Raw genomic sequence first — 27,935 nt, 5'->3', positions numbered from 1 at the left:
TATCTCTAAAACTATATAAACAGAGACAGGTAACAAGAATAATCAGCAGAATGAGAAGACTCTTTCTTGAACAGAGATGGAAAATATTTGCACTCTTACTATAAAGTGATCCAATTCTCCATTTCAAAATGGGAAGTGGGAGCCAGAAGGTAGACACCCTTTTTTTGTCTTCCCACTTCTCCATCAACTTCCCTTATCCCTCCACCAAAAGTCTTCCTTGTAATATCCCCAAGAAGTGTCTTGTTTTTTCCACTTTGACAGCATGACTCAACTGTAGGATATTGGGGGGGGGAGGGGGAGAGGGGAGGGTGACAGGAGACTGCTACCCGCAGCTCCAATACTTATTTTGGGAACTAGCTGTCACTGAGGTCAGGTGCACTTATTCTCACAGATCATACTGTTTGGAGTAACAGCTTAAAATAGACCATAGCCAATCTCAGTATTTTCCAATTCAAAATATAGTCTAAAGAATCTGAAGGAAATGGGGAAGAAGTGTGGGCAGGTTTGGTTCTGAACTAGCAGTGAGAATTCTGAATAAACCTTGTCAAGTCTTCCCTTTTAGGGATCCCTACACTTGAGAAAATTATTAGAAGTTATAAAACACTGAAGGACAGTTGAAGAATAGCTAATTAAAGACTGGGGAATCTGAAATGAACATCAACCATGGCTCCAAAATCAGAAGGATACTGAATGAAACAAAATGGAGCTCCTTATGGTATTTTTATAGATTTCAAAGCTGGAAATATTCAGCCAGCTTGCTATGGATTTGTAACCAACTCTGAAACAAAGGTGTGCTGTTATACGAGGCTTTCCTGAATCCAGAGTCTGTTTTAAAAATAAAACCATAGGACATCAGTGCACCGGAATACTGTCTTTAACGCAGGCTTCTTTGTTCCATTGTGGTTCTGCAGCTCACTCCACACCACTGAGTCTGGATCCTTCAAGGTCGCTTTCATTAAAAAACATTATTTTCACAACTATAATATCTAACAGCTTGTGAAGAAAATTTGATATAGTGTTGTTATATAGACAGCATGAAAATAACAAAACAGAATTTGCCATCATATAGTATGTTGTTCATGGAGTTTGATTAGGCCCCTCTTAAATTCCTCATAGTCTCCTCAGTTCTTGACTGAGCTGAATAATTTTTTGTCAGCAACAAATGATGCTGCAATTCATTTGAAAAGACAATATTTCCAAGACCTGCTGCCAACAGCAATAGGAAAGATAACGAGGACACACGGGGTCACAGTTCTTCATACCCTTTTCAAAGAATGTTTTCATTTACAAAACTGTGTACACATAGCCCAAACTATCACTGTTTGCTAGATGCTTTACAGGCACATGGGTGAGGTGTATTCTCCCAAAAGAGGATCCACAGAGGCAATTCTTGGAGAACCAAAGACCACAATTAAAAATCTTACAACAGAAGAGCAGAACAGCAGATCAGTGTTTGAGGGAAACAGTATTTCTTCCTTTCACTAGTTTTCTTGTGTTAATATTTTACTATCCTACAACCTGATTTACAATTTGAATTTCATCAATGACAACTTTAAATCTGGACATGTGATTGATTCTCATCTATTTTTGTGTTTCAATAGAACCATCATAACTATTGTAACAAGTCAATAAAAACTCTGTGGTATTTTAGTCTATCACATCATAGTCAAAACCAGGTTAATTCCTACTTTTATTCATTGTAGCCTTAGCTCATTGATCTGTAAGTAATTATTTAATGCACACTGTCTGTGTTGTTCTATACAGACTTACCCAGCCTTAGGCACTGTCGCATTAAGCCTCCAGAAGACATGTTTTTTTCAGCTTCAATCTCACTGAAGTTTAGAGAACTGGCAAATACCAGTACATCAACCATAGCCATTAGACGGCTCAGGAAAGTCACTGCTGTCTCTGCTGACATTCCTTGTGTCACTTCAATATTTTCCAATTCAGTCTTTAAGAGAAAATAATTATATTAGACTTAACAGTTTCAAACAACAAATATAGCACACCCACATCTCAATTTTAATGGTTAACAATAAATAAGTAAATGAGAAAAATTACAAAAAAAAACTATTTCCTATATTTAGGGTTGGCAGAATTCAGGTTTGTTTTATAATTTTGATGGTTAATATTGTTTTATATTTTAAGACATTTTTCATTTTTTTCCCTATTTTTATTTTTACAGTTGCTGGAAATTAAAGGGGCAGAGGGTTGGCTTAGGATAGCACTGACTGCAAGGGGCTCCCTGTGTAGATGAGGTGTTCAAGGCACCAGGGCCCAAGGTACAGGGGAGGCTGTGGTCCTGGCTTGGAGGAACAGAGACTCCTGGCCAGTGTTGCAAGGAAGATGATCCCCTGGCTATGGGATGCTGCTGCTGAACAGCTTCTGTGCCCAGGGATGGCTGTCACATTCCTGGCTGGTGAGTGAGTGAGCAGGACCGTGACAGCGGAGTTGCAAAGGGCTCCCTGAACAGCCGTGGTGCTGGTAACACCTGATCCCGGCAGTCGCAAGGTACAGGGAAGTTTGTGGTCCTGATGGAGCAGGGCAGAGCAGAGACACTCGGCCAGGGCTGCGAGAAGTTGTGATTATCCCCAGCCACGGGTGAGGCCACCCTGCTGCTGAATGGCTCCTGCCTGAAGCAGGGTGGCCTCCTCCTTGCAATCTTGGCAAAACCAGGGCTTCAGCCTTCTCTGCACCTTGCACCTGAAGAGATCTAGTGTCACTGGCTCAGTGGCAGCACAGAGACCTCTCTGCAGCCCCGCTGTCATGGCCCCACTCCTGTGACAACAGTTGATGACTGATCCGTACAGGCACAAGGGGAGAGAGAGGCTGCACTCCTGCTGACTTTTACCAATCACTCTATTTTTCACTGGTTTCAGTATGTCAGCTGAAATCAACATTTATCAAAATCTGTTGATTGAAACTGAATCCTGCCAAGCCTATCTATATTTTTCATCAATGTAAATTACTTATGAGTGAACTTAAAAACAATGGAGTGGGAAAATGAATTCACACTTGCATGCTGTAATAGGTATTATGAAGTCTAATATCTGTGAGAAAATTATTACTATTTACATAGAACCAAATTGTGGCCCAGCTACCACAGCCGTACAAGGCATAAGGGAGTGCATGACACCTCATTATGTCTCTGAGCAAACTAACTGCATGACAGCACAGGAAGGAAAATGGGCTCTGCAGAGCTGCTATGTCTCCACCTGCCCCTACTCTCACAGACAGGTGGGAGAAGTGGAATGGGGTGGGAACTGGGCAGAGTCTTGGCTCCAACTACACATTAATGACACACTGAGGAATGTACACTGTATTGGGCATCAACCTAGCGCACAGTTTACTCCCTCCCTGGATCAGCAGGGGAGGGAGTTGAGTCCCTCCCTGCTGCTCTAGTGAGGGAGGAAATCATGTCAAGTTTACACCTGTTGCAGCATGCATTCCATATGGAATCACAATCTCCATCTGGGGCTGTTCCCTTAGTCTAGGCTCATGGCAAAGTCACTCCTGAGTCTGCAATTGTTTTATAAACGTAAAAAAGGGTTATGATTTAGGGTAACATTTTCAAAAGTGCCTAAGTTGACTGGAGCCTGAGCCTCATTTTCAAAAGTGAGTTAAGCTCTTAGGGATAGATCTTTAAATTAATTTAGATGTCTAAATATGCAGGTAGGTGTCTAGTGGGATTTACAGAAGTGCCTCGGAAGCCAACTCCCATTAAAATCTCTGAAAATTAGGTGCCTAGGTGCTTTTGAAAATCCCATGAGGTGCCTATCGGCATCTTCAGGCACCTAAATACCTTGGCTTTAGGAGCCTAAGTCTCACTGATTATCATGGGACTTAAGTTCCTAGGTCTTTTTTGAAAATGGGACTCAGGTGCTTGTGAAAATTTTTAGCCTTTTGGTTCCAGTTTCAGGGATTCTGTTAAGACAAATAAGGAGCTTAAAATACATTATTTTGTCCTGTTATACACATTTCTTTCCGTAACAAGAGTAGAGAAAATTCTTTTAAAACCCTTTATTTTCCTATTGCTGAGAATTTAATATCCTCAATGAACAGTAACTTGTTGAAACAGTTGTTTAGGTTTAACAACATACCAACAGTGCAAATAATGCCAAACAATATTAAGAAAACAATTGTTCTGACACGTGAAAGGTATAATGTGTCTTTCTGTCATCAGAATGATAAGATAACATTGCATTTTATTTTTCTAACGAACAAGACATGTCAGTTACATGAGTATTCTGGGAAGGGTTGTCACTGTTTAAAATCTGTCCAGCAAGACAAAACAAATGATATTATGACAATCAGACCTTTGAAACACCATTTCCCCCTTTGAAGGACTGCCACTACTATTCCTCTAGGCAGTTATTCCCTGCTATTTTCTGTTATTTTTCTACTGTGACCCCCTTTTCATAGTAGAAAAAAATTATTAATTCACATAGAAAAATAGCAAATTGTTTATATATAAAACACTTACACAAATGAAATTTAAACTGAAGAAGCCATATCTGAATAGCAAGAAGCCATGCCAGGGTGTACATTAGTAGGCTGCTGGTGCAATTCTCAGGGGGTTATAGAAACATGGCCTTTGGACTCACCTCAATATATACCAGAAATATGCACCAATGGCCTATTAATGGACTCCCTGTTGTGGATTATTGCTATAATACAATTAATTATATTGAACCATATACATTTTCTTAAGGGAGCAGATCTTCTTTTACCTCCCAATGTGATATGTCCAGGTTTATTTTCACATGACATAGTAAATCCATGTAAAAGCATGTATAGTTTTTACATGTATAGTTTTTACTATAGAATAGTTTTTACATGATTTTTGCTAGCATTACATAGAAGAAAAAATTAAGATTTTCTTTAGGAAATCTCCCTAAATGCTGCCAATTCACTATGAAGACAATATATAGCCTTTTATCAGATCTAATTACTATAATGAAATCCACCTCTTAAAGGTAACACACTAACATGTATTCTGACTACATTTAAGAGACATTTTCTTGTTTAGCAAACTGTTTTCAGCAGCTAGAATGTTTTAGAATGGTATGGTAAAATTCATGCTTACTATGTAAATTTTAAAAGGAATAACTAAATTCCCAGATGGTTATACGTCCAGAGCTTGAACTAAATCAGATTTTCACAGCAGACTGACACTTCTGCAATTTATATTAGATCACAGACTTGTCTAACTTTGACTTGGTAGTTTACAATAAGCAGCATATAATCACTAGCCAATGCATTAGATTACACTAAAATAAACATTTCAGGAAAAGTCCATAAATGCATCTAATTTACCCCTGACCATATCCTAAAATATGGCATGAAAATTGTTTTAAAAAAAAGCCAAAATATCAAATTATCAAAAATAATAAAATTTGAAAAACTTAAAAACTGAAACTTACAGCAGTAATACTAACCTTAGAACCCTGGACATGCAATAGACAAAACAGACAACAGATTACAACAATAAAAGAAAAAGAAAATTATTAAAGTTAACTGAAAATACAATGTAAAATTGAAACAAAGTAATATCTTGGAATCATATCTTTATCTGATTAATTTATAATAGGAATAAACATTGCATCTTAGAAAGTGAACATTTGAAAACAAAGACTTAAAAAATAACTAAACTGCACACAATGTGGACTTTAAATCTATTCTTTTAATCTTATTATACAGCTCCTTTCCACATTGATCCATCCAAACCGAAATACATATTTTAAATATATACATGGAGAAAATGTGTTAGTAATGTATGCCCACAGTAGAATTTTACTTGTTATATAAATCACAGAAGTACATGACATAATTGTGTCATTCTCCAGTTAACTGAAACTGAAAAAAGTAAATTCAGCCTTAGTATTTATGATTTGTGAGATAAATCATATGTATAAAATTAATTGACAAAACATACATATAAATCAGAAGAAAAAATGCTTGATTCTTCAGCCGTAATGCTCTTTGGATTGGAGCACCACAACATACCTTGTTATACATACACCAGAGTTGTGCACAATTTTCACACTTAATCCCAAACTGTACTAAACATTTGAATGAATTTGAGCCACCAGTGGAAGTCCAAGTTTTGGATCACCTCAGGGAGTTTGGGGCTAGTCCCAGAACACCAATCTTAGCAGTTCTGCAAGGTTTCTTGTTTTATTTTCAGTCAGAACCCCTTGCTCTCAGTAAGAGCCCTCTCCCCACAACAGGCCTGTCATTTAGTTGTCAGGAGCCATATTTTTAAACATTATTTTGGGGGCCTTTACAATTTTAAATCCCCAACCTGTTAAACCTTAAAGGGTGGGTGCTGAGCAGGTGGGGTATCTAAAAATTGAGGGACTCAAAATCACAAGTCATTTTTGATAATTTAGGCCCTAACTACCTTGGAAAAATAGAAGACTACTGCACCTCCAGCACTGAAGACAATTTATGGTAGTCAATATTAAAATGTAATATATTACTAACAGTTACCACAATGTGCTATCTGTTTTTGCCTTGTACATAGAACAAAATCTTGGTGTCTCAGATGCTGTGATGTTGTACACAATAGATTTGCAGCACAAGAAAGATTCTCCAGGTATGAAAGTAAAAAAACCTATTTTTCAAGAATATTTTAATACTGTCATAATTCAGATAGCACATTTTTGAAACCAAAAGCATTCCAGCTATGTTACACTAATAGTGCCATCACAGTAGCGACTCCAGCAAAATGAGAAGGAAGTTTTTTCTTTTCTTTTTTGGCAGGAAACGGGGTCTAACCATCCTTTCACATGTGGAAGTTTGGTCTGAACTCTGAAGCTTAAACCCATCTTTGGGACCCACCCACATTTTTTCTTTAGCGTCTGCAACAGGTGAAACCTTGGTCCCATCACATCCATGGCATAACTCCCACTGATTTCAGTGGGACAAGGATTTGACGTTAGGTTCACTGAAGCCCTGTTTGAGCCCCAAACTTTCCATTTTCTCCTTTAACCCACATCTTTAAGTCCCTGATTATGGCTGCCATTTTATATGAACTAATGACTAGCTGGAACTGTCAGTCTGTCCACCCCATGCTTTAACTGGCGACATATGTTGCTTTTAACAAAATGCATTTTTCACAATCCTGAATGCTCTTTGTCTTGTTTTGCATTTTCACATTTTGTCTTATATGGTTGCAAAAATTTTGGGGCACACGGAGTGTCTTATTTTATTTATAAAATGTCACGTAAATTTAAGACACCAAAAATAGTGTAAGTGCTAAAAAGATGTATATTAATATCTCCCCGTGCGAGGTCTTTGAAGGATTACCTCAGTCCCTGCTACCCCAATGAGCAGTAAACTAGGACTGGGAAATGAACTCTTTCTGGCATATCATCATAAAACAACATTATCAGATCAAAATATATGCTTATTTTTATTTATTTTAGTATTTTCATGTATTATTTCATACATCCTATTGGAAATTAAAAGGCACCTATCCGTGGCTCTATGCAATTTTTATACTAAATCACACACATTCCCCCCCCCACAAACAAAAAGCCCACCAGCAACTACGTTAAAAACAAATTGTTAAAGTTGCAATGTCAAGCACTCAAATTAACACCAGAATATTTTGCCTGTGTGACTTTATTTCAGCCCTCTTGTGTGCATGCATTATGATACAGTCTTTAATTATATGATCACCTACTATGTTTTCCACAAGTGCCCTGCCTCAATTCACTGCACAGAACAGATGGTGCTCACTTAATAAGCAGAAATTCAATATTTTGTTGTATCTTCATTTGCTCAAGGTGTGTCCCTAGACCTTATTTACTCCACACTATCTAAAAATTGCTCGGAAGATGCATTAATAATTTCCTCATGGGTTCCTCTATGGTGCTCCTCACTAGAGTGCTTCACAAACATTAATGAATTTATTTTCACAACAACTCTGAGATGCAGGTTATGATCATCCACATTTTACAGATAGGGGGCTGAGGCACAGAGATGTTAAGGTCCGCAAGTATCTGCTAACTTTGGGTGCTCAATTTGAGACATCTAGAACCTGATTTTTCCAAATTCTTAGCATTATATAGCATTTCATATGTTTAAAGCACAGCTCCCACTGAGGTCAGTTGCAGTTGAGAGTGCTCAGCTCTTCTGCAAATCAGACCTCAGGTTCTCAAGTCAAGCAGTCAGAAAATGAGGTATACAGAACATATGACCACCTGTTAAAAGCTGGTTTAAGCAACTTGCCTAGCATCAGAAGAATCCTCCACAGCAGGATTCAACTACCTTAACAAAGAGACTGTCCTTTCCGTTCTTGTAATCCCCTTGCTTCATTCCCTGCATTTCTGCAACAAATGGAGCAGGGGTCCTACAAACAACAGTTTCCTTCACTGGACAACCCTGACTCATTCCCAGAGCAGGTCTATCCTCTGAACTGAATGAGGCAGGGATCCTGTGGGGAAAAAAAACCAGTATGTGATCACGTAATTGGAGACTATCATAATGCATACGTACAAGAGGACTGAATTAAAGTAACATAGGTAATCTTAATTCTGGAATTTCCTAACTTTTGGATACTTGACTTTGCAACCTTAATAATGACCTTTTAATGTAGGAAGGGTTTGTGTGTGTACAATTTCCTAGGTTTAAAAAAAAGGCAAACTAAAAAACCCCCCAAAATTCCAGCATGTGTCATCATATTGACAACCATATAGAAAAGGTACGGACAAGGGCAATGAAAATAGTTGGGGATTTGTCCTGCTTTAAGCAGGGGGTTGGACTAGATGACCTCCTGAGGTCCCTTCCAACTGATTCTATGATATTCTATGATTCTATCATTCTATGATAATTAAGGAAATGGAACCGCTTCCATATGAAGGGAGATTAGAAAGACTGGGTCTAATTCAGTTTGGACAAGAGGCAATGTGTAAAAAGGTGATGTGATAAAGGCCTATAAAATCACGAACGGTGTGAAGAAAGTAAGCGTTATTTACTCCTTCACATAACACAAAAACCAGGGGTCACCCCATGAAATTAATATGCAGCAGGTTTAAAACAAACAAGTCCTTCTTCACACAACGTACAGTCAACCTCTGGAACTTGTTGCCAAGGAATGTTGTGAAGCCCAAAACTGTAACTGGATTAAAAAAAGAAATAGATAAATTCATGGAGGATAAGTCCATCAGTGGCTGTTAGCCAAGATGGTCAGATGCTGGGATTGGATGACAGGTGATGGTTCACTGGATTATTGCCCTGTTCAGCTCATTTCCCTTGAAGCATCTGGCATTTGCCACAATTTGGAAGACAGGTTACTGGGCTAGACGGACCATTGGTCTGACCCAAAACGGCCATTCTTATGTTCTTAAGATTCAGCAGCAGGATAGGGACCATTCAATCCACAGCACAGACCTCTGCCACTTCAACCAATGGAATAACTGATATCAGTAGTCAGCTGCCATCTGTTATGTGGAGCAGCACTAGAGGAGGATGAACACTTTGCCAGTTTTCACAGAGACTGATAGCAGAGGAATGGTGGAGACTCAGGAATTGTGGGTCCCATTCCAAGCCCTGGAGAGGAGTGCATTCTAGTGAGCACAGGCTCTTCTGTCCATTTCCTGTGTGACCCCTTCTGTCCCTCCTCTTCAATCTGTCCCTGTCCTGTCCTAACCCTTCAGCACCCCTCATCCCAGTCCCATTCTCCACATTTCAGGCTTCTCATCCCAGTCCCCGTCTCCTTGCCCAGCCAATCATATCCTCCCTCCACCATCCCAATTTCCTTCTGCCCAGTCTCCTTGCCCAGGTATTTCCAGTTCCCTCCTCTTGATTCCTCATCCCATCTTTCTCCCTCACCCTGACCTCCAGTTGTGCAGCCCCCATCTTCCCTGTCCTAATCTCCATCCCTGGGGCTCCCTGTCCAATCTCATTGTACCTTCTCCACCATCTCCTTCCCAGTTTCTTTGCCCAGAGAATACCAGTTCTGCCCTTGCACCCCTGTTCCTTGTCAGATTGGTTTCCCTTCCTTTTAACATCTTCCCCCATCCCACTGGTTTTCAGTCCCAGTCTCTCCCCCCTCACCCAATCCCGTCAAATTTCAGTGTATCCCAACACCTACTGGTTCCTCTCGTTTCCCTCCCCAGCTCGCAATCCCCCTGCCCAACCAATCCCAGTTGCCTTCCAGCCCGTCTCAGTCTCCATCCCAGCTCTCAGTCCCAATGTCTGAACTTTTAAAAGAAAAAGTCACTAGAGTTTTACCAAGAAAAGGTTGCAAGAATTTCTGAACATGGGCAAAGCAATGTATTTTTCCCTACTTTTGTTTTCGGAATTGACTGAACCAAAAATTCAACTTGAGACAGACATCCAGCATGGAAAATTTCACCGCAAGTTGTTAAAGTTTGGCAAAGTTATAAGCCGCTGAGAACAGGGTCTTATAATGGGAAATGTCAGATGGTGTCTCCCCCTCCCTACTGCCACGTGGCGTTGAGGGAAAACTGTAGCAAGCCAGTCAGAGACTTCAGCAAGTAGTGGTATAAGCAGCCAAAGCAGGAACCTTTGGTCCTTTGCACACTCAGAGAACTTTCTACAATTTTGACTGGACTTTTTCTGCCCTGAGTTGATTGGCTGCTTGCTCCAATCTTTCCCCTTCACCCCCCTCAAAATCTTTTCACATCAGCTTCACTCCCATTTGACCCTATTACCAGGGCCTGTCTCCATCATCTCTCTTAACTCTTCCCCTCCTAAATAACCTCACCCTATCTCCAAAAAAGGGACATTTACTGTCATCACATAATTCACTTTGATTGTGTGTTATACCCCTTTCTCCACCCCGGCTCAGTCCTGTCTATTAGATTGTAAATTCTCTGGGGGCAGGGACCACCTACTATTCTATGTTTATACAGTACCTAGCACTCTTGATTGCCCCTTAGGGACCACCATAATAAACATGATTAATAATAAAAATATAAAAATAACATAGTCAAACTACGTTGTAAAGCTATTTTTAAATTTACTTCAAGGTACTGCTGCCATGAAGAAACCACTCCTATCTTACTTTCATGAATAGTAAATACCACCGGCATTTATTGAAAATGTAAATTTATTTAATATCTAGGCAATGGGAAACCGCAATGTGAGCTCCATCTTAAAGATTAGTTTCTGTTTTTATTAATTTTAACAAATGAACCCAATTTAGGATTTTACTTTTGGGAGAATCATTTTCTTTTCAAAGTTTTTCCTTATGCTCTAATTTCACTTTTCTCAAGGATGTACTAATTTAGACCATGATTATAAACTGAATGTGAGTTATGCAATATAAGCAGGACTGAGCCCTGGCTTACTTATTTTACCCTTAGATGGTCCAGGTTGGAAGAACATGGTGGTTCTCTTTTTCTCCATCTTTTAAACTTTTCTCTTTAAATTTCTACTTTCCCTTCTTCTGTATCCACTGCAATGAGGGATGGTCACAGGGCTTTGTTGGAGTGTTTTAAAATTAAAAAAAAACTGTTGATATCAGCTGCTCTACGCATCTCTTGGGATACAATACTCTGCTTCCAGCTGATCCCTACAGCTTCACAGCAGATTGAATCATTGCAGACCTATCTCTTTCAGAACTGGAGAGCAGAAAATTGAGTCCAAAGCTGACACCTGATGTAACGACACAGAGACCCCATGCTGTGGCTTTAAAGAGCTAATTTTGACTAGACTGTACCTAGTTATGCAAATAAAAATATAGCAATATCACAATGAAAATTTAGGTGAGTACAACGTAACCATTCTTATGACTGAGCTTTCTATTTCATGATGAATGCTACAGTGGGTGATATCAGAACAAAGAGAACCTCCAAATCCACTCCAATGATTGTGAGACTTTTCTTATAGTAATGTAGCAGAAAGGATCCTGGGGAGCTTTTGAATCTCAAAGGCAGTTAGCTCCTGTTCTGACCTCCTGAAAACCAGCTTGTAAGAAAAACAGTTAATTAAAGACAAGGCAATATTAGCATAGCCAGAAGGTGATTTTCTAGGAAGAATTAACATATGATTATTCAACAAAGAGTCCTGAACTATCCTTGGTCAAATCTGAGCCTGTTCTCAGGTGTGATGTCATATTTTCCTATCTACTGGCTGCACGCATACTAAAGTAAAAAGCTTCCAACTTTGGTGCCTGAAATAGTTTATCATATTATGGTTCCACTGAAATCAATAGCATTTACAGATACCCAATACTTCTTAAAAAAAATCAGGCTATTTACATGTTTAATATGGAGTTAGGTGCCTAACTTCAGGCAGTAAAGTTTGACTTTTTTGCCATATAGAAATTAGGTACCTTAGATCATTCCAGAGCCCTTTCAGCAATGCAAAGAGCCAACCAGGACTATACTAAGCCACCTCAAGGAAATTTTTTTGTTAATATGCTACATACCATATTGTGTATTAGAGAACAGCTGTGGTTACTTTGTTATAAATGTATTAGGTCTATTTATTAGGCCAATTAACCGTAAAGTAGAAGCGGTTGGCAATTTTCCAACAAAAGGAGGTTTGTCAGAAAATACCCATCTGTTGACCCCAAAATGTTTCCAAGAACATAAAAACGGCCTACTGGGTCAGACCACCGGTCCATTTAGCCAAGTATCTTGTCTTCTGACAGTGGCCAATGCCAGGTACTTCAGAAGGAATGAACAGAAAAGGTAATCAAGTGATCCATCCCTTGTCACCCATTCCCAGCTTCTGGGAAACAGAGGCTAGGGACACCATCCCTACCCATCCTGGCTAATAGTCATTGATGGACCTATCCTCTATGAACTTATCTAGTTCTTTTTTGAACCCTGTTATAGTCTTGGCCTTCACAACATCCTCTGGCAAAGAGTTCCACAGGTTGACTACGTTGTGTGAAGAAATACTTCCTTTTGTTTTAAACCTGCCGCCTATTAATTTCATTTGGTGACCCCTAGTTCTTGTGTTATGAAAAGGAGTAAATAACACTTCCTTATTCCCAATCTTATTAATCTCTCCTTATATGGCAGCTGTTCCATGTCCCTACTCATTTCTGTTGCCCTTTTCTGAACCTTTTCCAATTCCAATATATCTTTTTTGAGATGGGGCAAGCAGATATGCATGCAGTATTCAAGATGTGGGTATACATGGATTTATATAGAGGCAAGATCATATTTTCCGTCTTATTATCTATCCCTTTCTTCATGATTCCCAGCATTCCGTTAGCTTTTTTCACTGCCACTGCACATTGAGTGGATGTTTCTGGAGAACTATCCACAATGACTCCAAGATCTATTTCTTGAGTGGTAACAGCTAATATAGATCCCATCATTGCATATGTATAGTTGGGATTGTTTTCCCATGTGCATTACTTTGCATTTATCAACGTTGAATTTCATTTGCTATTTTGTTGCCCAGTCACTCAGTTTTGTGAGATCCCTTTGTAATTCTTCGTAGTCAGCTTTGGCCTTAACTACCAGGAGTAGTTTTGTATCATCTGCAAATTTTGCCACCTCTCCTTACCCCTTTTTTTGGATGATGTACGAATATGTTGAATAGTACTGGTCCCAGTACAGACCCCTGGGGGACACCACTATTCACCTTTCTCCATTCTGAAAACTGACCATTTATTCCTATCCTTTGTTTCCTATCTTTTAACCAGCTACTGATCCATGAGAGGACCTGTCCTCTTAACCCATGATAGCTTACTTTGCTGAAGAGCCTTTGCTGAAGGGACCTTGTCAAAGGCTTTCTGAAAATCTAAGTACACTATGTCCACTAGTTCACCCTTGTCCACATGCTTGTTGACACCCTCAAAGAATTCTAGTAGATTGGTGAGGCATGATTTCCCTTTACAAAAACCACGTTGACTCTTCCCCAACAAATCATGTTCATCTGCATGTCTGACAATTCTGTTCTTTACTATAGTTCCAACCAGTTTGCCCAATACTGAAGTTAGGCTTACCAGGCTATAATTGCCAAGATCACCTCTGGAGCCTTTTTAAAAAACTGGCGTCATACTAGCTATCCTTCAGTCATCTGGTACAGAAGCTGATTTAAATGATAGGTTACATACCACAGTTAGTAGTTGTGCAATTTCACATTTGAGTTCCTTCAGAACTCTTGGGTGAATACCATTTGGGTCTCTCTTTACCGCTTTTATTTGCTCCTTCCTGCTCAGGACCTAAACGAAATCCAAGCTTTAAATGCTCAACTACTGCATTGCTAATGTGAAACAGCTGAGTGAAAGATATCCTCTTCCCCCTTTTATAAATGGTAGCTAGACTCAAGGGAAGAATAATTTGTATCCTGGGGCTCTTATTAACTATTATCAAAAGATCAAATTCTTAAGAACTGATTTTCTGTAACAAGTACAACATTCTGGATTGTAAGGAAACTAGGAAGCTCAAGAGACACACTCATCATATAGATCAAACCAAAGAGAAACCCGAATCTAAAAAGGGACTGAAATGTTTGTGAGGTTCAATAAATGAACTAGAAACACCAACAACTCTCTCTTTTTGAGACTGGATAAGTGCTGGATTAAACACAGCTAGGTTGAAAAAAAATCTACATCACAACTACAAAACTAGAAAAGCAACTAACTACCTTTCTTTCCATCATAAATTAATGATCAGATAGGAGACAAGTGTTAATTATTTTTCTTTTTTGCCCAGTGACCATGTCCCTCTTCACATTTCTAATACGCTGGGAATCAGATTCACTAATGCTGTGAAAGGAAGGTGTAAATTAAAAGTACTATGCCACAGGGTTATATCACCTGAAGGAAGTTATGTGATATTAATATTTTAAAGCTTCAAAATGGGCACACAGTTTTCAGTGAGAAGTACTATACATGCCTTGATACATGTCAAAATTATGGTTGAGAAATACAGTTATGAAACAATAAAGTAAAATACACGTAGCATATGAGTTCATTCTTTTTGATAAACTGAATAAGTACATATCTAGTGGCTGACTTGGAACACCGCTTCCTCTGCTCTCGTCCCCTAGCGCCCCTACTCTACTTTCGCTACACTGATGACATCTTCATCATCTGGACTCAGGGGAATTGGCTCTTGAGGAATTCCACCAGGATTTCAACAATTTCCACCCCACCACCAACCTCAGCCTGGACCAGTCCACACAAGAGATCCACTTCCTGGACACTACTGTGCAAATAAGCAATAGTCACAAACACCACCCTATACCAGAAATATTCTGTCCACTATACTTACCTACTTGCCTCCAGCTTTCATCCAGACCACATCACACGATCCATTGTCTACAGCCAAGCCCTAAGACACAACCGCATTTGCTCTAATCCCTCAGACAGAGAGATCTACAGGATCTCTACAAGCATTCTTAAAACTACAATACCCCACCTGGGGAAGTGAAGAAACAGACTGACAGAGCCAGAAGTCACCTACTACAGGACAGGCCCAACAAAGCAATAGAATGCCACTAGCCGTCATCTACAGCCCCCAACTAAAACCTTTCCAGCGCATCATCAAGGATCTACAACCTATCCCGAAGGACGATCCCTCACTCTCACAGACCTTGGGAGACAAGCCAGTCCTCGCTTACAGACAGCCCCCCAACCTGAAGCAAATACTCACCAGCAACCACGCACCACACAACAGAAATACCAACCCAGGAACCAATCCCTGCAACAAACCACGTTGCCAACTCTGTCTGCATATCTATTCAAGGGACACCATCATAGGACCTAACCACATCAGCCACACCATCAAGGGCTCGTTCACCTGCACATCTAACAATGTGATATCTGCCATCATGTGCCAGCAATGCCCCTCTGCCATGTACATTGGACAAAGTGGACAGTCTCTATGCAAACGAATAAATGGACACAAATCAGACATCAAGAATTGTAACATCAAAAACCAGTAGGAGAGCACTTCAATCTCCTTGGATACTCAATAACAGACTTAAAAGTGGCAATTCTTCAACAAAAAGCCTTCAAAAACAGACTTCAGCAAGAAACTGCAGAACTGGAATTAATTTGCAAATTTGACACCATCAGATTAGGCCTGAATAAAGACTGGGAGCAGCTGGGTCACTACAAAAAATAATTTTCCCTCTTTTGATACTCACACCTTCTTGTCAACTGTTGAGAATGGGCCACATCCACCCTAATTGAATTGGCCTCGTTTGCACTGACCCCCCCACTCGGTAAGGTAACTCCCATCTTTTCATGTGCTGTGTATTTATACCTGCCTACTGTATTTTCCACTTTATGCATCTGATGAAGTGAGTTATAGCCCATGAAAGCTTATGTCCAAATACATTTGTTAGTCTCTATGGTGCCACAAGGACTCCTCGTTGTTGTCACATCTAATGTGATCTACAATGTGTGTACATGCTATCACATGGAAGCAAGTCTCACATCCATGTCTACCCAGATTCCTCTATGTCTTTACATCTACTCGTTTTTAAACCTCCCTCACCTACATGGCAAGCTCTCTCTATTACTCATTGCCCCCCTCCCAGCTTTTTATTCAATACCACTTGATCAGCTTTCATCTGGGATAGCATTTCAGCAGTACTGTTTGGCACACTTCAAAGTTATAACCTCTCTTAGTTTTAAATCCACTTCATTTTGTAATAACTTTTAATATAGAACAATACCACACAAGTAACTGAAAAATGACTATACCCTTATGTATAATATAAGGATGTATTCTAAAGGGTTTCCTTTAATAAAATAAACTCCAGCTCAAGAGAAAAGCTTGAGCCACTTACACGTGACAAGTTCTTGGGCGAAATATACATCATGTATGTACTTACATTTTAATTAAGAAGTGTGTTGTACAAATTCTTTTGCTGTTACTATTCTAACAAGATGACAAAATGGAATGTTTTGTAAGGGACTTTGCTATACTCTAGCTAAGAAAATGTTTTTTTTTTAAATATTCAATCTTTTAATTTTGAAATCTCATGGAACATAGAGCAAAATCACCTTAATTAAGAACATCTTATTGTTGCAAACCAGGATATTATGATGTGTAAACACAACACTATTCAAAAGATAAGGGTAATTTATAAGACTTTATTGGATGTTCATGAATTATACACAATAAATAAAGGGCAACTCTGAATTACAGGACTAAAGGTTTATCAAATGATTTTGCAATGACATAGATCATGATAGCAAAGCTAGAGTCACCAAGATCCAGAAATGGAATTATAGCCAAGTAATTCAAACTGTGCCTGTTTTATATTTTATATACTATGAGGATTCCACATAAAGCATCTTTATTTTCAAACAAAGCCCCAGCTGCTTGTTTTGAAAAACGTGTTTAAGTGCCCTTCCTCTAAACACTAGCAGAGAAGCTTTCATCTTGAGATGTATTGCTGTGGTTTTTCCCTGTACACAGCACAAAGCAGCTTTCTTTGCAATGTAACATTCTAGAAATCTTTCCTTTAACATATTTGATGTCATTCTTGTGACTAACGTGCAGGTGGAGTCATGCCTGTGAATTACAACACTTTTTGTTCACAGCAAATAGAACAAGAATAAAGTTGCTTGCCATTTGAGATGGTGCAAATATTATAGGTAGAGTATATACATATCCATTGTCTAAATCAGTATCATATGATTCTGTTTAGACAGTTGCTAGCCCATTAATATGTTTGAGTGCCAAATACTACTGGTCCAGTTAGTAGAGCAATAGTGTGAAACTATTTCTAGTTACTTAAGTACTGGTAATAAAGAATATAGGCAAAGAAGTGAGGGTTGTCCAGCGGCTCGGGCAGGAGATTGAGTCAGGATCCTTAACATCTATTATTGGCACTGCTGCTGATCTGTTAGGGAAGTTTTACTTTACTTTAGGGAAGTTACTTAACCCATTTGTATCTCATTTTCCCCATCTGAAAATGTCATTAATAACCACAGTTCCTTACATGAGTGTTTGAGGTATAACACTGTTTTTATTTAAAATGTTTTTAGATCTTTAGATGAGATATTGAGAGCAAAACATTGCTATTACTAATTAAATTGCATTTTGCATGCTAAATGAGGGGCCTTTCCTTCACCCTTCCCAATGCAGCCCCTTAAACACTGAACCTTAACAGTTTGGTTGCTATTGATCAAACTTTTGGAAGAAATAAATTGTGTTCTCTCCTGTTAAAAAGAAACCTATTCAGTCACAGACAATCCTGTGTTATTATTCTTAACAGTAATTTTTAACATGACCACTAGATGGACATATTGTACTTACAGTTGGAGATGTGGCTGCAGACAACAATGGTAAAATCCCTCCACAAGCAATGATAATATTGTCTACCATCTGGGAAATGAGGTGGATCGTGTTGTGTACAAAAATAATGTTTTCATTGCTATTGACAAAGTCCATTACAGATTTTGTAGAATGACTACAAAAATAGAAGAAAAAAAAGATACATTACAATACCAATGTTTTTTAAAAAGTTTAGATTTTCTGCTTTTTGAAACCAGAACTTGAATGTTTCTTAGTTGTATGGCATTGTCTTTGTAATAATAAAAAGATAAAATGAAAAATATTTTAAAATACTGAAAGGAGCTATCCTAGCATAACAACTTTGTGGTATTTTTATTTTATACCAGACTATAACTATTTCTATACTATCCATTATAGAGCCCAGACTCTGCCAACCTTATTCACACTGTTTAGTGCCTTACTTCACAAACAATTCTGTTGGAACCGGTGGGACTGCTCACGGAGTAAAGTATTGTTCAACATGAATAAGGGCGGCAGAATTTGGCACTTGATACCTTTTAAAGCAGCTCTGATAATAACAAATGATCAGATTGTCTACAAGAGAGGTCCCTAGACTGATCTGTAGGCCACCAGTAGTCCACAAAGCACCTGCTGGTGTTCTTTGGAGAGCTGGTTGGTCACAAGCGTCAACTTCTTTTTATTTCCATTTGCTATATTCCACTAAAAGATAGCTAAAAATATAGAACTGTGTTCCTAATATTAATTTTCCATGTCAGTAATTACTGTAGATGCCACAGGGATCAAATGATCAACATGAGGCACAACCGTCCCCATGACTGCAAATAGGTGGGAAAGTGTCCATAGGACAAATTACTTTCAAGATGTAATTCACATTATGAAAATGTTTAGGAATCTTTGGCCTACTGATGTTATGTGCTTGTCCATACCACAGCATGAGTAATTAAATTATCCAGTTCATGAAATTAGTGGCCAGTAAACAAACAATTGGTCTTAATTGGAGAAGCAATTACAAACTAAACTTCTAATTTGCCTGTGAATTTCAGGTAAACAAAGGTGGCAAACATAAGGTGATTGGTATAAAAAACTACTACTACTGACTATTTTATAGTAAGGTCACATAAAACTGGAAATCAAATGTAAGTCAATTGGTAATCTGATTTAATTAAGTGATTTCTCAACTACTGATATTACAGCCTTTGCAGAATGAATTATGCCATTCTGGGAAATCGATGAAATAGTGCCTGATGTACCACTGGACTTTGATGACAAGTCATAACTATTAAGGTAGTTTCTTTGCTTAACTAAAAGGTAGAACAGAAGAGTCATCAAGGTGAAAAGCAATGTATTTAAACAATACATTCTTCTTTTTTAAAATGGTAAACAGATGCTTTTTAAAAAGGCACAAGATCACTTGTACTATTTTTTAAATTTTGAAAATGTGTTAAATACATAAATGAATTACGATGCTTTGTCCAAAAATATACAGTTAATAGCAATGTGGCCATTAAGTCTAATCAAGACAAAGCATGTCTTTACTGTTTTATAATTAGAAATCTTTACAGAAATGAAAACTTGTTTTTCAGCTAGATGTGACTACCTAGTAAATTCTCCTGTGTTAAGTCATCTGTATTAAGTCATAAAATAAATAAATTATTCAAACACAGATATACCCCTTAGGATGAAGGCTGGTGTGTGGAACAAATATTTCTGGATTAAGAATGCAAACACTTCCAAATGCTAGTAGTGGCTACTAAAAATAATGGCACAGATATTTGTCATCCCCATATTAAATGTAGTGGTTACCAGTAAAAAGTCCATTAAGACACAGTAATCCAAAAAGGATAGGTGAGATACTGCAGTTTTAATCCCTCACAAAGAATAGGAATTAACTGAGGCATGTCAGATACTATAATAAGGTAAGTCTGGTAAAGCTGACTTTAAAATGGAAATTTACCTTTAAAAAAGTAGTTATCAATATATATCTTGTATCTAATTATGTTTTTACTTCGCCGGTAAACAGATATATAATAAAGTTAAAAAGAAGAAATATAGCTTTTCTACCTTCTCCAAACATGTACATCTGTTTCTAATGCAAACAGCAAATCTGTCAGCAGCCTCTGGTGCATTGGAGACCATTTAAACTCTGGAATACGAAACATAGTTGTGCGTGGACCTGGACTAAACTGGCGTCGTTGTTCTTCTGTCATTGGCATTCCTCTAAATCCCAAGTCAACTCGCAAGTCTCTGTCTTGCTGGGTAACAGACCGACCTTGCACAGCCTATGTTAACAAAAAGTTCAAAGTTTGTATTAAACATATGCAATGAATTCTAAAACTGCACATGGATAAGATTTGGAGAAGGAGGAGCTATAATTGGAGCTGAAAATAAAAAATAAAATATACCAGTAGTGCCATCCAGATAAAGTTGGTGTAATTTGATGTAGCCTCATTGAAACTACTCTGATTTACACCAGCTAACAATCTGGCCTCACATCTGGGCCTTCATTTCAGTTGTTTAGTGACACTTTGTATTTCAGGTTCCTCAGCGTACACCCTGAAGGGATTTTGTTTATAGTGTGTTTATTTTTGGCAAGTTGATCTTGTCTAGATATTTTGAGGGTGTGTGTATGTGTGACACTCTATACCTCAGGGGAATACCCTGTAACCCCCATATTTATATATAATTGTGATAGTGCACATAAATCATGCCATGTGAGATGTCAGGGGAAAGGTTATGATATGCTGAAAGCCATTGTTCTATATAACTATGGATATAATCAATGCTTATGAAATAATAAGAATTGTATTGTATGGTTTTCACTAAAATATGCTGTGGGTTTGGGAAGTGTCCAGATACTAGCTCTCCAGAGACAACGACAAGGGAGGTAACTAACTCCAAGGCAAGTGCTGAGCAGACATTGTCCAGCAGAGGAGTTACAATTCAATGACTCACTCACAGGAGACGTACTGGGGTATTGCTTCACCTTGTGAATCAGCAATGCCCACCTGACATGCCTGGACTTGTGTTTTCCAAGCACATGGGACTAAGGGTATAAAACAGAACACAATGGTCCCATGATTGGCCTTTTTTCTCCTCCCCGCCCCACCCCGTCCCCCATCCCCCAACCTATGCTGCAAGCAACAAGGACACTCAGAAGACTGAAGACTCCAACAGAGGAGACTGGCCCAGGTGTCGAGGGTGAAACCTGTGTACTGTGAACTGCAATATCCAGAGGGGTGAAAAAAAACTGCTTCATCTAGATGTTGCCCAGTCTAATAGGATTTAGATTGCAAACTTATATATATATTTTATTTTATTTTGGTAACCACTCTGACTTTTTGCCTATCATTTATAATCACTTAAAATCTACCTTTTGTAATCAATAAACATATTTTACTGTTTATCTTTACCAGTGAGTTTGCCTGAAGTTTTTGCTAAATCTGCTCAGGTTTACAAAGCCTGGTGTATATCCACTATCCACTGATGAAGTGGTGAACTAATTAATAAACTTTCACTGCTCATTCCTGAGGTACAAGGCTGGGAGTTGGGGGGATTTGGCTGGTGTCTTTCTCTGTGTGATTCATGAGTGGCTCTGGGAGCATTCATGCAATCTAGCTGGGTGTGGGGCTCCACATGTGGTTGTGCTAGTGATAACAGCACCCAGGGGAGTTTGCTGCTTGTCACTAGCAAAGCATTGTGAGACACAGCCCAGGCTGGAAAACTAACGAGGCACAGTGGTCCCACAGTCCCAGGCTGCACCCCGGGGATCCCGTCACAGGGGTATTAATTTATATATATTTTAGGAGGATCATCATCATAGTCTTTTTTTTTTTTTTCCCAGAAGTACAAATCTAGCTTTCCAGGTATCTTGTATCAGATTATGTCTTAATTGAGTAAGTTTTCTGGCCTCCCAAGACAGCCTTTAGTGTCTCCTCGCTGGTGGCTGATTTGTGGGTTATATTGTTTTAATTTCTAGGTAGTCCTGAGCTGTTTTCACTTGGTGAACAAACACAAAGGGGAAAAAAAGGAATTATTTAGTGTGATACACAAGATTACTGGGAGGAAAATTTTTACAGAGAAAGAATTTAAACTGAATGTTCAGAAAATCTTCCTAATGATGAAATCACTTAGACTGTGGAACAGACTCCCAAAAAAGAAACAACAGAAGCCAGATTGCTTGGGATTATTTTAAAACCAGACTAGACAACATAAAAGAAATTTTATTGTAAGGAATAATATTGCATTAGCTGAAGATGCATTGGGTAATCTTTTCTTTTCGTTTTTTCTATTCTAAACGAAACAAATTTAGAACAAGTTGCTTTAAATGGACAACATTTTAGTCAGTGGATTTTTTTTTAATCACATTCAATTGCAAATTCCTGAATACTGCATGCCGATTGTCAGAAAAAGACATCTATGGTGTATTTAGTTTTGCATTGTAAAAAGCAGAATAGTACAGAAACCCAGCTATAAAGTTCACTTGATCTTCAGTCTGAAATGTTGTAACCTCCATTTTGAGAGCAGTAGAGGGACACATGGTTAACAGACCCATTTGACAATTGAGTTAAGATCTAAATTTCTGCTGCTACTGCTGCTTGTCTATTTCATATCTCATCAGAATAATTTTTACAGACTTGATCCTATACCAGTGAAGTCATGGGATTTTTACCATTGATTTGAATGAGACCAGGATCAGCTCCTAAAACCTGGGAGAGAACAGTAATTAAAATCAAGTGTGTGGGAACAAAAGGAGGTGGAAATTTCACCTAAAATGGAATCTGGAAATATCAAGAATATTTACACAATTTGGAGAGATCTTTCAATCTTGAATTCTGTGGCCATAGTTTTCCTAGTGATTATATCTGTAATGTGGTTTAGTCTTTTTCTGTATCACATCAAACTGAAACAAGTATTTATAATAAACACTTAATTTTAGTAGTGTTTAGTACCCTCAGTAAGGATAAGGGTGCCATTGTGCTGAGGACTTCTAACTCCAACATAGATTAAAGACATGGTCCCTGGCCTGAAGAATTTACAATCTGAACAAAAGGCAACAAGTGAATTTATCAAAGGAGGGGGGAAGGAGGAGAGAGGAGAAAACAGAAGAGTAACAGTGACAAGGTAAGATAGCGTAGCTCTGCCTATTTTGTTATATCTCTATATGTATAGAGCTATATATAGATATTGATTAAAACAGGACAGAAGAGGAAAATATCCTTACATCCCTCTCCCTTTGATATTTTAACCAAAAAAAAAAACACCCTACACTCCACAATAGAAGCAATCTGTTCCCCATTACTCCCCTATTTCTCAGTCCATTTGCTGATTTTCCTGGAATCAGCAGTCTTTGTTTGATGATTTAGACTAAGAATAAAAACCATCTGGCAACTGAAAAATCAGAGTTTGAACAGCTTTGACACTTTCTTCTTCACTGAAGGTTTTGGGGGCTTTTTCTCTATTATGCAGAGTGCCTTAAAATATGTGGGATCGTATACCTTGCTTGAGGTGCTGCAGTAATTTTGAGAAGGTAGGTTTTCACCAATTTGGGAGTTTGCATACAAAAGAACCCATGCCTCCCTCTCATAGCGCTTGTCAATGCATAGGTCAATGTATTGTACCTACATGCCAAATGCAGGAAGTGGAGGAAGAGGCTCAGTACCTCTGTTCACTGAAGGTTAGCATTACTCTTTTTCAGTCTCCTTGTTAAAGGATCTGTTCTTCTCCCTGAACAGTGGGGGTAGATTCAGGGAAGCCAGAGTCTGTTACTTTGAGAGGAGTACTGTAGCTTTTGTGGGGAGGGAACTGCCTTTGGAAGCCCTGAATTCCCAATATCTGAGACACACCACTACAGATTCTGGACTACTACTTCATGCAGCAGTGTTCTTCAGAAAGACAAGGTAGCCTTAGATGTTTGATCAGATGATGACCATTGTGCTGCTACAGATATCAGTATTTCTCTCAAGGTGTTCCTGATGCTATGTTAAGTGGTGCCTGCTGCAAACTACTGTACAAATAGTTCTACCAGGCCAGCATCTGTATCAGCTCTACCTGTCATCCCTAGTTTCAAGGGACTTGGTTGACAACCGAATCCATCTGACCACCTCCCTAGAGGAGTAACCTGTGTACACGGTTGTTTGTAGAAAGTTATTTGGTCATTTTAAAGCTCTCTCTAAATCAGACTGTCTTTTTGCCAAGTAAGTCATTACCAAGAATCCTTAAGTCGATGTGGCAATCTCAAGAGTGGCAAGGTGATGTCATCCATTTCTGCACTCTGGAGATTCTCAGCAAAAATCTCAGTGTCTTTCTGTAACACTGAATACAAGAGCCTCCATGGTGCCAACAATGTATGCACAATCCTGGAAGTGAAGTGAGGCTTGTCCTCCCACTTGAACAGCTTGAAATAATCTTTATCCTGTACCTGAGGATCAGGTAATTCTGGGACTGTCAGTATTCTTGTAAGGGGAGGGGCAAACTGAATTGAAGTGCTGTCTGTTGAGACACAGCCTCATGATGGTGGAGTGAGACCAGTGATGTAAAGCCTGGCCATGGAGGGAGACAGTAGGGCTGGAAGGTGGGCAGCAAGAAGGCAATCCAAACTGGAAAGTGAGTTCCTTTTCCCATGCATGTGTGAATTGTTGGCCCAAATTGGTGACGTTTGCTATAGCCATGCGGAGGGCACAGGAATTTACCCCTGTGCACAGCAGGTAAGGGGAGCAGCAGTGGTGAGGAAGGGAGGAGAAGGATAGTGGCTAAATTAAGTTGTTCTGGCCTGAAAGCTCTTAGAACTTCAGCGGGACCAGCCTAGAATCCAGGAGGAGCTCTAAGTCTGGTGGGATCCTTGGCCCTACTGTGAGATCCGCAGAAGAGGTGGAGAATTTCCCAAACCCTAGGCGCTCCTGACCTACTCAGCAGAGCGCTGATTGTGTATCATAATAAATTAGATTGATCTGTTTTCTGCCTAGAATCCATAGCCATTAACAGGGCTTGGGAAGAGATATCTTGTCCACTACCTTGCTCCTTTTTTCCTGAGCATGATCCACTAGACTCCTTGAAGGAAAAGAAGGATTTCCAGTGGCTACCTTTGGTAGCCAGGTAAAGCTTTCCCAGCATAGTCCTCTGGGGTCTGAGAGAGTCAGATGTTGAACCCCTTATCAGAGACCCCAAAGTAGAAACACAATCACACACTAAGGATGTGAATAATTCTCTTTGGGCACAGCCAGGAAAGCCATATACTGTGGGTGTTCCATTATCACAAGAGTTTCTCTGAAGTTTAGGCACTTCTTTTCTCTACGGTTCTCTGTATCAGCCCATGATGGAGACAGCAAGGACTGGTAATGATTAGGGCTCAGTGTCTGTCACGGAGCTCATGGAAATCACAGATTCTGTGACTTTCCGTGACCTCCATGACTTCTGCAGCGGCCTGTGTGGATGACCCCAGGGCCAGCTGCTCAGGTGGCCCAGGGACAGCCTCACCAGCCACAGCGGCCCTGGGGACAGTCACACCAGCTATTGCTTGGGCAGCCCCAGCAGCAGTCCCAAGGCGGCTGGAGCATCTGTGGTCTGCTGGCTCCGGCAATGGTCCCTGGGCGGGCGGCCAGAGTAGCCGCAGTCCGCAGCCCCCAGAAGCTGGTGCTGTGGACCCCAGGCAACCCCAGCAGCAGCCCTCCCACATGACCCCCTCCAACATTTAGTCACAGGTTTTTTTTAATAAAAGTCATGGACTGGCCACAGGCCATGAATTTTTATTTATTGCCCATAACCTGTCCATGACTTTTACTAAAAATACTCGTTACTAAATTGCAGCCTTAGTAATGATGAGATAGTAAGGCTCTTATATACCACCAAAAAAGTTTTGAGTACTGTCTCCAAAGTTGGAACTCTACCCAAACACTGGTTGGCACGGAGAAACAAAGAGAATTAAACCATTAAAAACAGTGAAGAAACACTGGAAGTTATATTTTATTATACTCTATCTTATAAAAAAGCCTAAGTAAAATACAGCGTGGTTGTAGCCATGTTGGTCCCAGGATATTAGAAAGACAAGGTGGGTAAGGTAATATCTTTTAATGGAGCAACTCTATTGATGCAAGAGAAGTGGGTCCAATAAAATTATTACCTCACGCACCTTGCTTAAGTAAAATACAAACATTTCTAGCCTTAAAACAGAAAAAAAGAATTTAGATGCACACAATAAACCTTTATAATTATTAGTCACATTGTCCACAAGAAATAAATCATGTGGGCTAATATAGTTCTCCAGCAAAGTTTTTAAAATTAATATTCCATAATTGCAATGAGTGAGATTTTCTTATAGTAAAGTAAGATCATTAAACATGGACCACCCATTTTGAAAATAAAAATGTTTGCAAGGCACACTTATGATATGATGGTAAAGAGAATACCTTTAAAAGTTGGCCACAGCTGTGATTAGATATACTTTTGTGATTGGATTAATTATCCTGTAATCAAATACATATATGTCACATACTGATATAATATAGCACCTCTAACTTACTTGGGTTGTAGTAGTTGTCTGGATCTTCCTTATCTCCTTCCCTGCTTCTTTACCATCATCAGATCTTTCTGTATCTGATATTATACTTCCTGCATCAACATTAGGTAGACTTTTGCTACCAGAAGACTCTGTCTCCAGGGTTGTGGCAGTCATCTCAGCATATTCTAATCCTTTGGATGATGAAGCTAACTCCCTTTCAGAAAGGTTGCTCATTCCATCTGAAGTTGTATGAATCTTGAACTCCTTATCCTCTATTATACTTGAAGTACATGTTATATCTACACTACCAGTCATGTGAGCAAGCAATCCAAGATCACCACTCACACCAAGATGCATTTGAGTCTCTTGTACATTTGGAATAGTAATGTGATTACTGGAAAGTTCAGGTAGAAGTTTCTCTTCTTGGTTGGGTATTTTATCAAAAAGAAATGAGGTATTGTTAGTAGAAGGTTCATCTTTCTCATCAGCCAGTGTTATCAAAGGCCCATTATCCTTCTCTTCGCTTTTCTTAATGATACCAACACTACCATGGACATTGTTTTGGAGTTTCTCAACAGCAGCACTATATACATTATCTAAAAGGGATTCAACTTCCACGAGGGCACCATTCTCTCCAGTTACCAGAGTCTCTGGTGATAAATCCATATCATCAAGCTTTACTTCTGTGGCTTCTACCTTTTCAGCTTTTATATCAACTAACAGATCATGAACCTCAACATGTACACCCCCTCCTGGTCTATCTGAACTTCCAAGCACATCATCTGACACCTTTGTAGCCATGAGCAAGTCCCTGGTATCTGTGCTGACAGGGTAATCTGTTTCACTTTCTGGGCTTTGGCTTTGTGAAAGGTCTTCTATCTCTCGAATTTCCAGTCCACCTTTTGCTCCTGTTGTCTGAGATGAAAGGCCTGAGATAGTGCTCACATTCCCCTTTTTCCCCTTTTTTATGTTCTCTTCCTCTTGCCTTTGATATTCTTCATACATTTTTGCTAGATACTCCTTGTGAGCTTCATAGGTGACCTTAAATGGAACATGACAGATCATAATTTCAGAGTAAATATATACTTTGTTAATTTAGGGGGGAATCAATAGTATAATTAATGTATAGTTCATTAAACATTTCACAGTAAAGAACTCACACTAATAAAGAAAAATGCTAACCTATCACGTCCTATGCTATCCACAAGATGGCACTGAATCAC

The 27,935-nt window shown here is 39.1% G+C and overlaps 1 protein-coding gene across 7 annotated transcripts in view; it reads right to left on the bottom strand.

Moving 5' to 3' along the window:
* NBEA (neurobeachin) overlaps positions 1–27,935 on the bottom strand; it is an 837,833-nt gene that overhangs the window by 481,894 nt on the left and 328,004 nt on the right. For 4 of the 7 annotated variants that reach the window (XM_027833036.3, XM_043531828.1, XM_043531837.1 and 1 more), the window contains 5 exons: positions 26,734–27,753; positions 20,280–20,497; positions 18,219–18,372; positions 5,424–5,447; positions 1,771–1,951 (listed from right to left, as the gene is read on the bottom strand). In XM_027833036.3, the coding sequence (XP_027688837.2) occupies positions 1,771–1,951; positions 5,424–5,447; positions 18,219–18,372; positions 20,280–20,497; positions 26,734–27,753 (1,597 nt within the window). The remainder of the gene's footprint in view (positions 1–1,770; positions 1,952–5,423; positions 5,448–18,218; positions 18,373–20,279; positions 20,498–26,733; positions 27,754–27,935) is intronic. The other 3 variants (XM_007070883.4, XM_027833037.3, XM_037892326.2) reach the window with 2 other exon arrangements.

This window comes from Chelonia mydas, chromosome 1, assembly GCF_015237465.2.
Source record: "Chelonia mydas isolate rCheMyd1 chromosome 1, rCheMyd1.pri.v2, whole genome shotgun sequence".
NCBI lineage: Eukaryota > Metazoa > Chordata > Testudines > Cheloniidae > Chelonia > Chelonia mydas.
This window is presented reverse-complemented; position numbering and strand designations above follow the sequence as displayed.